The sequence below is a fragment of the Sycon ciliatum genome, chromosome 3, assembly GCF_964019385.1.
Source record: "Sycon ciliatum chromosome 3, ocSycCili1.1, whole genome shotgun sequence".
Lineage (NCBI taxonomy): Eukaryota > Metazoa > Porifera > Calcarea > Leucosolenida > Sycettidae > Sycon > Sycon ciliatum.
In genome coordinates this window covers 17094849-17105279 of record NC_088645.1, presented here as the reverse complement: position 1 = coordinate 17105279, position 10431 = coordinate 17094849, and the positions used below count along the sequence as shown (strand labels likewise).

At 47.4% G+C, this 10431-nt stretch overlaps 1 protein-coding gene and 1 long non-coding RNA gene across 3 annotated transcripts in view; one reads left to right on the top strand and one right to left on the bottom strand.

Moving 5' to 3' along the window:
• Nucleotides 1-35: 35 nt before the first annotated feature.
• Nucleotides 36-2501, top strand: LOC135811593 (uncharacterized). Its single transcript, XR_010552663.1, has 2 exons — nt 36-258; nt 1904-2501. It is a non-coding gene; the product is annotated as an uncharacterized LOC135811593 (long non-coding RNA).
• Nucleotides 2502-2772: 271 nt separating this feature from the next.
• LOC135811591 (uncharacterized) overlaps nt 2773-10431 on the bottom strand; it is a 26070-nt gene continuing 18411 nt past the window's right edge. For both annotated transcript variants that reach the window (XM_065324826.1, XM_065324827.1), the window contains 9 exons: nt 8839-8884; nt 8211-8369; nt 7730-7800; nt 6883-6982; nt 6213-6260; nt 5632-5724; nt 5151-5264; nt 4812-4900; nt 2773-4211 (listed from right to left, as the gene is read on the bottom strand). In XM_065324826.1, the coding sequence (XP_065180898.1) occupies nt 3824-4211; nt 4812-4900; nt 5151-5264; nt 5632-5724; nt 6213-6260; nt 6883-6982; nt 7730-7800; nt 8211-8369; nt 8839-8884 (1108 nt within the window). In that variant the 3' untranslated portion in view covers nt 2773-3823. The remainder of the gene's footprint in view (nt 4212-4811; nt 4901-5150; nt 5265-5631; nt 5725-6212; nt 6261-6882; nt 6983-7729; nt 7801-8210; nt 8370-8838; nt 8885-10431) is intronic.

Sequence of the window (10431 nt, the reverse complement as noted above, 5' to 3'; positions counted from 1 at the left end):
GTCCATTTGTGTGTGTATGTCTGTCCATTTGTGTGTGTATGTCTGTCCATCTGTCTGTGACTGTGTGGGCATGTGTGTTTTCCTATTGATCTGTACCTGCTAGGTACTGAGACGTACATGAAGAAGCTGACCTGGCCGGGCATGGCTGAGTTCAACAAAGCTGTCAACAAGCCCATTCTGATCGAGGCTGAGGTTGGTCTCTTCCATCAGCAATATGAACATTTCAACTTCTTTGCCGTTCTCAAGGCTGGACACATGGTGAGAGCCTCTCTGTACTTCTGCATAGCTGGTTGACAACTTCTTGTCTGAGAAATTGTTTGAAAAAGCACCTAACTCCTTGGACAAGCCATTGGACAATGAAGTGCCGAGGCTGTGTGGCCATGCCCAGTTCAACATTAGAATGACCTTTTAAAAGAAAGGTCCTTTTCTGTGCCTTGTAGTGCCCATGAGCCATGAAATCCTGACCCGGCTGTTCATGTTCCTGTATAGGCTGTGCTAGTTGATACCATGGCCCAATGGCAGCAGCTATCTGAGGGCTCACGGAAGCCATTTTTGGTTGGTCCGGCCAAACCCTAGCCTTTCATACTTACTGTGTACGATATGGCAGGTATACTCGTACACATGACCTACTTCCTCCGCGTCATTAAAATTGTTGCTTCCCAGAGCGATTCTTCGAATTTATTTTTCCACTCGAAGGGCAAAGAAATCAACTTGAAATTGAGGCAGAGCATTATCGATGGACCAAGCTTTAGTTTGTGGCCGCCCGCATCGCTTCACTTGCAGCTAAGGTCGACGTCTTCATCAGAGTTTGAGGCAGACCCTTCAGCACTCAACACGCTGAACAAGACGCGCGTTCAAATTCAGGTCAAGAAACTTCATTTTCAAACGATCTACGCCTCCAAGTGGCAGGCGATGAAGGCAAGCTAGCATTTTTCAAGTACACTGTAACGACCTTCCAGCGGGATAGGGTAAGCAGTTCCATATCTTCTTACCTCGGCGAGCGCTTCGCTGATTTTGTTGGCGTTTCCAGACCTGCTACCTTAGCAGCAACATGCGCCACAAGTATCGCAATTAGGAATTTGAGAACACTTTGTTCTTGCCACTGTCAACTTCAGCATTTCGTATTCAGGAGAGATGCCAGGATTCTTATACTCGAGCTTGCAGTCTTGATAAATGCCCAAGGAGCGATGTGGGACGGCACGAACTCCAGAAAAACGATATGCGCTCTGGGGCGGAATAGTGCGGAGCGCGATGAATTTGCTTGGTGCGGAAGAGAGGTCCGACAAAGTTCGAGACCACCAAGGCTTCAGTAACAACTAGACATTGCGCAGGAAGGGTCGAACCAATTTTCGAACACAGAAAACAGCGATTCCGACAGTCTGACCAAGACGAGCCAAGTCACAAACATTGCGATGCGCGAAGCGACAATTTTAATGACGCGGAGGAAGTGCTCAGCAGTGAAGAGACGTTGCTGGCCAAGCAGTTGGTGTGTCCATGGCCTGATCAACAGGACTGGTTCTGCCGGGCCTGTATCTAACTACTCCGTGCTGTTGAATAATTCTCAGCTGTTGCCTGCTAGTGATTCTGTACTGCTGCCGCTACCTCTTTCTCTCTCTCTCTCTCTCCTCTCTCTCTCTCTCTCTCTCTCTCTCTCTCTCTCTCTCTCTCTCTCTCTCTCTCTCTCTCTCTCTCTCTCTCTCTCTTCATGCTAATGAGCACTGGGAAATCCAACTCCTTACTGCTTTGGGGTTTGTGAATTGCGATGGGGAATATCGTAGAGTAAGTTTGTTACCTGCCACTTATACTTCTTGGGGCTGTGTGCGTGCGTGTGTGTGCGTGTGTATGTGTGTGTGTGTGTGTGTGTGTGCGTGTGTGTGTGCATATATGTGTAACTACCTGACAGGTGCCTGCTGATCAAGGTGAATTTGCACGGACTATGCTGACAATGGTTCTTGGCATGTGTAATTCGTCAAAGTAACCATCAAGCACACTCGGTATCTCATTCATTTCCGATTGAAATTTCTGATTGAAATTCATGTACTAAACTACTGAATCTCTCCTGCAAGAATTCTCTTAGTAGAGTGCTCCCAATTCTCTTCTTTTGGACATTGCGAATTGCTGCAGTCTTTTTGCAATGGTGTGATCTCTCCTCCTCTTGCCCCTTCCCGCTTTCTCTCTCTTCTTTCCATCGATCCATCAGTTTCTTTTAGGCCTTTTCAACTACTGAAAGTGTTGTCACCACTTTCTCTTGATGTAATCATTTTATGTTCTGCTGTGATTTGTGTTCGTTTGTGCATGTGTCAAGGAGGTCCTCCTAGGGTGCAGAATTGTGTGTGCGTGGGGGGGGGGGGGGGGAGCATTTTTTTAGTACTGTCATATGTACTGACTGTGTCAACTTACAACCCATTGTCCGCCTTTGACTTTTTACATGCTGTTGCCACATGTCCCAACTGTTCATTTTGGCTTGATTGCTCACGTCTGTACATAACGTTGCACACATGTGTGTGTGTTTTCTTGATGTACAGTGCTGCTCAATGAAATGTGCGCTGTGGGTTGTGTGACTCACTCGATCAGATGTTAGCAGCTGTATTAGAGAAGTGTGCATGCCTACTGCCACACAGTCTCAGCCATGCTGAGTGCATGGAGTCAACTCTGTACTCTATTGCAAGCACACTGAAGAAGCTCGCTGGCCTGAACACGGGCAGGTTTGGTTTGGGCCAGAGCCCAACCTAAACTAGAAATATAAAAAATATAGGATATAACGCTGAAAAGTTTAAAAAGGGAAATGATTATAACAAGACTGGAAGAAAGATAAAAACTCAAAATAGCGAAGGACTGAGTCATGAACATTCAAAACGGAATAAATATGGCTCCACACATAGTTGCAGGCAAGCAGAGTTATTCTGAGTAAAGCTGCAGGAAACAACTAACTCCTTACGATAGCATATCAACTAACGAGCGAAAAGAACGCCGCCTAGGCTAGTATTACCGACAATGCCTTGCCATTATGTAGATTTATGCTGCATGCCGTCAAAATACTGAAAAGATACACTGTATCGCAACGACATCATTGGACAATGGTAAACATGACTCAGCAGCAAAACGCATTCATAACAGCAGCATACCAGCACATGTCAGCTATGGACACGATCGTAAAGAGTATACACGCCATTCGTCATCATTGTCAACTATTTTGAAGTATTACATGTGTGTTACACGTATGTATACAGCATGCATATCAAACTGACCAGTCGTTACAGTTAGGATTGTATGCACTGTGCACTGTACAGTTCAGCTGCTGCATGCCTAGGAATAATGATGATCCGAGAGCATTAATTTTATACAGTAGCTGCAGTGGCTGTCAGGGCGGTGTATGCATAGCCATGCAGCTAGCAGCAGAGTACAGTGTATGCATAGCTAGCAGCAGAGTACATGTATGCATAGCCATGCAGCTAGCAGCAGAGTGCATGGTATATACACAGAAGCCTTGCTTGGTAACATGTTTTTCGATTTTGACAGCGTGTTACAAGCACTATGCATCCTCGCCTTGTAACATGCTGTCAAAATCGAAAAACAGCAGAGTACATGTGCTCTGACTAACATTCTGTGCTCTGCTAGCCTATGGTACGATGCTGGCGAATTTCAGGACTTAACGGTAAGAAAGAATGTGCCATGTGACTAGGCAGTGGCTGAACCAGTCTATAGTTTGTTTTCTTCACATAGTGGCAATACACAACTGTAACGTACCCCCATCACTCTCTGGTAGCTGATACGCAACGCACATAGGGCGAGTAGGAGTTTCCGAGCCGCACAACTATGATGGTCATACAGTAGTGATCCCATCTGGACACGCGGTCAGAGGTGTGTTTAGCGTCGTCGACACCTGCCCTTCATTCTCTTCCGCCTGGTGTGGGAATTTCTCCTCCTGCTGCTGCTGCTGTTGCTGCTCTCCCTGTTGTTGTGGGTGGGCTTGGACTTCAATCTGCTGCTGATACAGGTGTTGATCAAGGAGCTCAAGTTGGTGACTTTGTTCCATCTGCTCCTGCTGCTCCGGAGTTGGACGGTGATACTGCTGCAGTGTGGAGATCTGGACTTGTTGATCTTGCTGCTTTAGCTGTAGTTGATGCTGGTGCTGGTGATGGCAATGGATGAAGGTTGTCAGCTGCTTGACCAATGTCTTGAACATGGGACGTGAGTGAGGTTCAACAAGCCTGCACAGGGAATGTACAAAACACGGTACATTTATAATAGAGACATGCCCATGCCAGCGTGTAAACAAAACACATGTACACACACACACACACACACACACACACACACACACACACACACACACACACACACACACACACGTACAAGTACACGTACACACACATACATGTACCATTATATGTACACACATGCGCACACGCACACACACACACACACACACACACACACACACACACACACACTCTCTCTCTCTCTCTCTCTCTCTCTCTCACGCACAAACACACACAAACGTGCTCACAACACAAGAAATAACTCCCTGAACAAATTTCAAGGCGCTTTTCGGATAGCAACTACAGAGCATGCGCTCATGAGCCCTCGCTTTGTTGTTGTATTGCTGCAACGCTGGGCCAGTCTTCAGCCTCTCATCCGTCACCTATGATCAACTATGCTATGCTGCACCGAAAATCTGCGCAGTGGCACGGGATGGTGAACACCGCCTCACAAAGTATAGCCTGCACTCCACAAGTGAGCACGCATGAGCTGCATGTCGATGGTATCACCCTAGAACTACATATACACACCAATACTGTCCCACGTACCATGTTGACCGCATGATGCTGTAAATGTACTCGGGACACAGACGGGGACGCGATAGCCGATATTGCTCTGCAACGACCACCTCCAGAATCTGACAAAACGGAAACACAAAATATTCTCCAATCAACCAATTATGGTAAATAGTACAGTTATACTGCAGGCTGTATGCGAGTGAATAAGATGATTATTATGGAAAAAATTTAACTGAATGAGCATCAATCCTACTGCGATGCGCACGAATTGGTAAAAAAAGAAAAGAAAAGAAGATGAACAAAACAGACTTTCAGGGTGTGTAATTTTTTTGGTGAATTTAAAAAAAGTGTTATCAGTGCGGAACATACCTCTTCTGGGCTTAGACTGGCGTACGGCTTGGCTCCAAGAGCCCAGATCTCATAGAGGATGACACCGTATGACCAAACGTCACTCCACACTGAGTACTTCTTGAAGATCAGAGCCTGCACAAGGCGAGTCAACAAAACACACACACACACACACATGTACACACACACGCATGTACACACACACGCATGTACACACACACGCATACACACGCATACACACATACATGCAGTCCAGGATACATGAGAGGCATTCTCCCATCTAACCTTCCAGGAAACGACCCTGTATGATGAGAATCAATAATATACTTTCGGAGAATCCTTCAGATGAAGATATGAATGGCCGAGAGACATACACGGCCGCAGTGTACATGTACCGAAACTCATACAGCGTAAGTATACTATATAATACAGCAAATAGTTGTTGACACAAGCACACGAACAGGTCACCCCCCCCCCCCCGGGAACACAATCCCATGCTTACTTCTGGTGCTGTCCAGCGAACCGGCACTTTCCCTCCGCTGGACTCATAGAAATCGCAGTCAGATAGCTTGCGACTCATACCAAAATCAGAGATCTGTACGGATAAGGATAGGAATTCAGGCAACCCACCTTTACTACATGCACAATGAGAAATGATGATGATGGCTGAACTGAGGCAACAACATGCCCAGGCCCCGAAACCTTCAGCCGACGAACTTCACATCCTAGCACCACATTCTTTTACTAGCTGTGAAGCATGGTTGGAGTGTGCATGGTCAAGATACAGCATTCAGTGTATGCATGCCAGAAACAGCCTGAATGCAACACAATGGTAACGGGCAAAGGCACAGAACAACACGACACAAAACACTCCCCATTCTGTACTCGTGCATATTTCACTACCAACATACTTCTTTTTTTTAAGTAGACTCCTGACAAAGAACCCGACAGGGTGGAATGTGCCTCCTAGCAGCCAATTGTTTCTGTGTGTGTGTGTGTGTGTGTGTGTGTGTGTGTGTGTGTGTGTGTGTGTGTGTGTGTGTGTGTGCGTGCGTGCATGCGTAAAGCAGTGTAGCTGCATACCTTGCACATGAGGTTGCTGTCCAACATGATGTTACGACTTGCAAGATCCTGGGTAGAGCACGCAACACAACACACAGCATAGCATTCACTAGACGTGTAGTTTTAAGCATTGTCCAATGAAAAATGCATGCTTATCATGGGGACTGAGTCATCTAGCTACTATACACTCAACATTCAAACATGCAGTTAGCAGTCAGTACCATAAGTCTTACTAACCATCGCACCATGTCAACTTAAAAGCCATAGCCCAAGAAATAATCATACCATGTCAACTTTAATCATAGCCAAAGAAATCTGGCCCACGAGTCAAAAAGTAGCGCCGTGTTTCCATTTCAATCGCATCATGCACGTTCCAAAAACCCGCCCGATGCCCGCAGGGGCCCGCATGAGCCTTCGTGCTGCTTTCAGCACGTGGGCTGGATTTCTTTGGCCACGACTGTAGCAAAGCCAAATATACTACTCGCTAGCTGAGCTTTACATCCACTTGCTCAACCAGTAGTCAGACAGTACCGCCGCTACTGGTTTTGTTTTGTCAGCTGTGAATACACTCCGACCAACACAGGAGAGAGAAACCGTTGGTCAAACTCTGTGACTACATGTACAAGAGTGGACTGGGGGCAACATGCAGTGCAAGTGAGATCCAGGCCTCCCAGCCTGGCACTGTACATACCCGGTGAATGAAGTTCTTCTCGGCCAAGTACTGTGCACCATGGGCAATGTCCAGTGAGAACTGCACCAGACGCTCAAATAGGTCCACGTCAGACAGGCTGCTGCATGGTCATACACACACGCACACACATACATACATACATACATACATACATACATACATACATACATACATACATACACAGAGGAAGGGTGAGAGGGAGTGTGTGTGTGTGTGTGTGGAGGGGGGGGGGGGGAGAGATAACATTTTGACTTCACATGACGTGCACATGTGAATGCAGTACAAAGTGAACAGAACCACATACTGTGATTGTGTGTAAGTACACACAATGTACTATCGTAGACATGGACATCCAGTCGATTGACCGGGGCTGGTGCCCTCAGTGCGTACAGAACGCTGCATGCAGTGCACATGTTGATCCGATGCGACCAGCGCGCTGCAGCGCATAAAATGATATGAATGCACGCACGGTATGCGTACTCACAGCTGCATGGCCAGCGCCCTGAGACCGCTAGATGTGCGACCGGATTTCCATGTCCACGACAGTACAGAGTAAGACGCAGGGTCACACAATGGGCCAGTGCAAGTGTAATGCAAAGGCGGTGGAGTACTGCAGACAAGTGCCTGGTTACCACGTGCTATTGGTGTAACGTGCTGCTCAATGAAATCGGATTGTGTGAGTCAAATCAGCACCCTGCCAAGTGTACATCCCAGTGTTCCCAGGTCTGGGGATGCACAGTCCCCCGCCGACGGTGTACTGGACTCATGAGATGGGATTTCAATACCACGATACTCCATCCTGCTCAAGAAGGTACACATAGAGAGCTGCAGACCGAACCATGATTACCGATCTTTCTCCAGTGCCTTCAAATGTGATAGCAAATCTCCTCCAGTCAACAACTCCAACACCAACTTGACCTGCAGACAGAGCGTACATAATACCAGTGAAACGCATGCGTGGGCACATACAAACACACGCACACACACACACACACACGCACACACACGCACACACACGCACACACACACACACACACACACACACACACGCACACACACGCACACATGTATGCACACACATGCACGCATGCATTGCCAGAGAGTGTGAGCATCAGAAAAAGGACAGACCTTCCGTCAGATGCCACACTCCTATTTAGCCCACGACATCAGAAAACAATCGAAGCGGGGGGAGGGGGGGGGGGTGTGATGCAAAAGCAATGACAACGGAGCCGCATGATGCTGCATTGGTTGCATACTGGAAAGCAAGACAAGGTCTTCGTTGCACTGTGCATATGCTGTTACCATAGAGACAAGAGTTCAGTACGTACTGGTTTGTCCGTTTCTCTGACAACCCCGAGGAACTGCATGATGTGCGGATGGTGGAACTGTCCCAGCATCAGGGCTTCCTTCAAGCAGTTATCCGACACCACGCGATGACTGGCCTTGTCTGTTCGCAGTTGCTTGACAGCCACCAGCTTGGGTTCAGCCTGCAAGGGAGAGACGGGCAAGATTAGGAAATAGACTGACCGGTAAACTGGATGTTAACTTGAGTCGGACATAAAAATACTAGCACCCTCAGCCAACACCAACACTGCAGACTGTCTAGGTCAGCCTGGACGGAAGACACGCTACGTCAGGAACGGGGCAGTAAACTGGATGATAACTCGAGTCGGACATGCAAACACTAGTATCCTCAGCCAATACTTTAGACTGTCTAGCTCAGCCTGGATGGAAGATGCGCTAAGTCAGGAAGAGAGAAGTCAAAGTGGATGATTAGCCTGACATACAACATACTCGTACAGATGCACTCAACCAACACCATGGACTCAGTGATTGTATCTCCATACTGTTAAAGACATCAAACCGACAACTTTCCACTGTGATCACCTGGCAAAGAGCATTCTCACAATTTCTCACGTATGTTCTATGTCCTATAAGTAGATTGTGGCAACATACCGTCTGTTCAAGTTGAAGTGCCGCTAGCCTCACCACTCCAAACTCACTGTAGAACAACACATGCAGATAGGCGCATAGCACACACGCCATCAACCATCCCCTGTTCAGTCACAATACAGTATACATTCACTGTTCAGTCACAATACAGTATACATTCACTGTGCAGTTTGCAGGAACATAGGAAGCTGGTGTTCCTTGCATAACTTAGTCACAGCCATCATCTAAACACAGAAAACATGTGCTGCTGCAAATAGTGAGTGGGCTTGCACTTTCTAAGACAAGCACATTAACTAGTACACGAATCCATCCTGGACACTCACACACACACACTAGAACAATGCAGCAACAGGGTAGAAAAGAGGCTCCACTAGCTGGAACGCCCTGCATTTAATGAGTTGAACTTCCAAACTTCCAAACGTCACAGCCAACTGACGAACAGTAGCGCACACTTCACAAGTGTGATTATAGCCATATTTGCGGCACCTTCTTCAGCTCTGCCATTAGCACCAGCTTTGAGCACACGCGTAAGTACCACCTACACACCATATTCACTACTGAAACTAGCGCCGGGCTGGAGTGAACATTGTCAACTCTGATAGGCGGTGTGAGCAAATTATGTTAGTGCTGACTGCCACAAAGCACCAGCCAGCAGCCAGGCGATACTTTAAGTAGCTTTTTTTAACACAGTCAACAGTGCAAGTACAAACATTCACACACTCACACAACCACCACCAGCTAGCTATCCAAGCGTGCCACTTTTAGTAATACAGCCAGGTCACAAAGTTTCGCACGTGCCAGGCCAGGTACAGGACTTTGGCGTAAACTAAGAAGGTGGCAACGTGAACGCTGGCTGGATATCCAAAGTGCTTTCACCCAAGCTTAATAATTCTATCCAGAGTGAGACACTGCAACCAGACTACAGTAAAACCTGGCAAGGCAACCACCTGTCCTAAAAGACCAGCGCCACCAGCGCCAAGGGACACTATTTCCAGTCAAATGACCCTGGATAAGGAGACCACCTGGTAACAGAGACCACCGTGATTTTGAAAGTCCCTTCAGAGGTCATCTTACTGACAGGTTTCACTGTACTAGCAGTGAAAACTGACAACGTGAAGCAGTGTGGATTTCCCACACTTACCCTGTTCCCAGTATGGGTTTCCCACACTTACCCTGTTCCCAGTATGGGTTTCCCACACTTACCCTGTTCCCAGTATGGGTTTCCCACACTTACCCTGTTCCCAGTATGGGTTTCCCACACTTACCCTGTTCCCAGTATGGGTTTCCCACACTTACCCTGTTCCCAGTATGGGTTTCCCACACTTACCCTGTTCCCAGTATGGGTTTCCCACACTTACCCTGTTCCCAGTATGGGTTTCCCACACTTACCCTGTTCCCAGTATGGGTTTCCCACACTTAACCTGTTCCCAGTATGGGTTTCCCACACTTACCCTGTTCCCAGTATGGGTTTCCCACACTTACCCTGTTCCCAGTATGGGTTTCCCACACTTACCCTGTTCCCAGTATGGGTTTCCCACACTTACCCTGTTCCCAGTATGGATTTCCCACACTTACCCTGTTCCCAGTATGGATTTC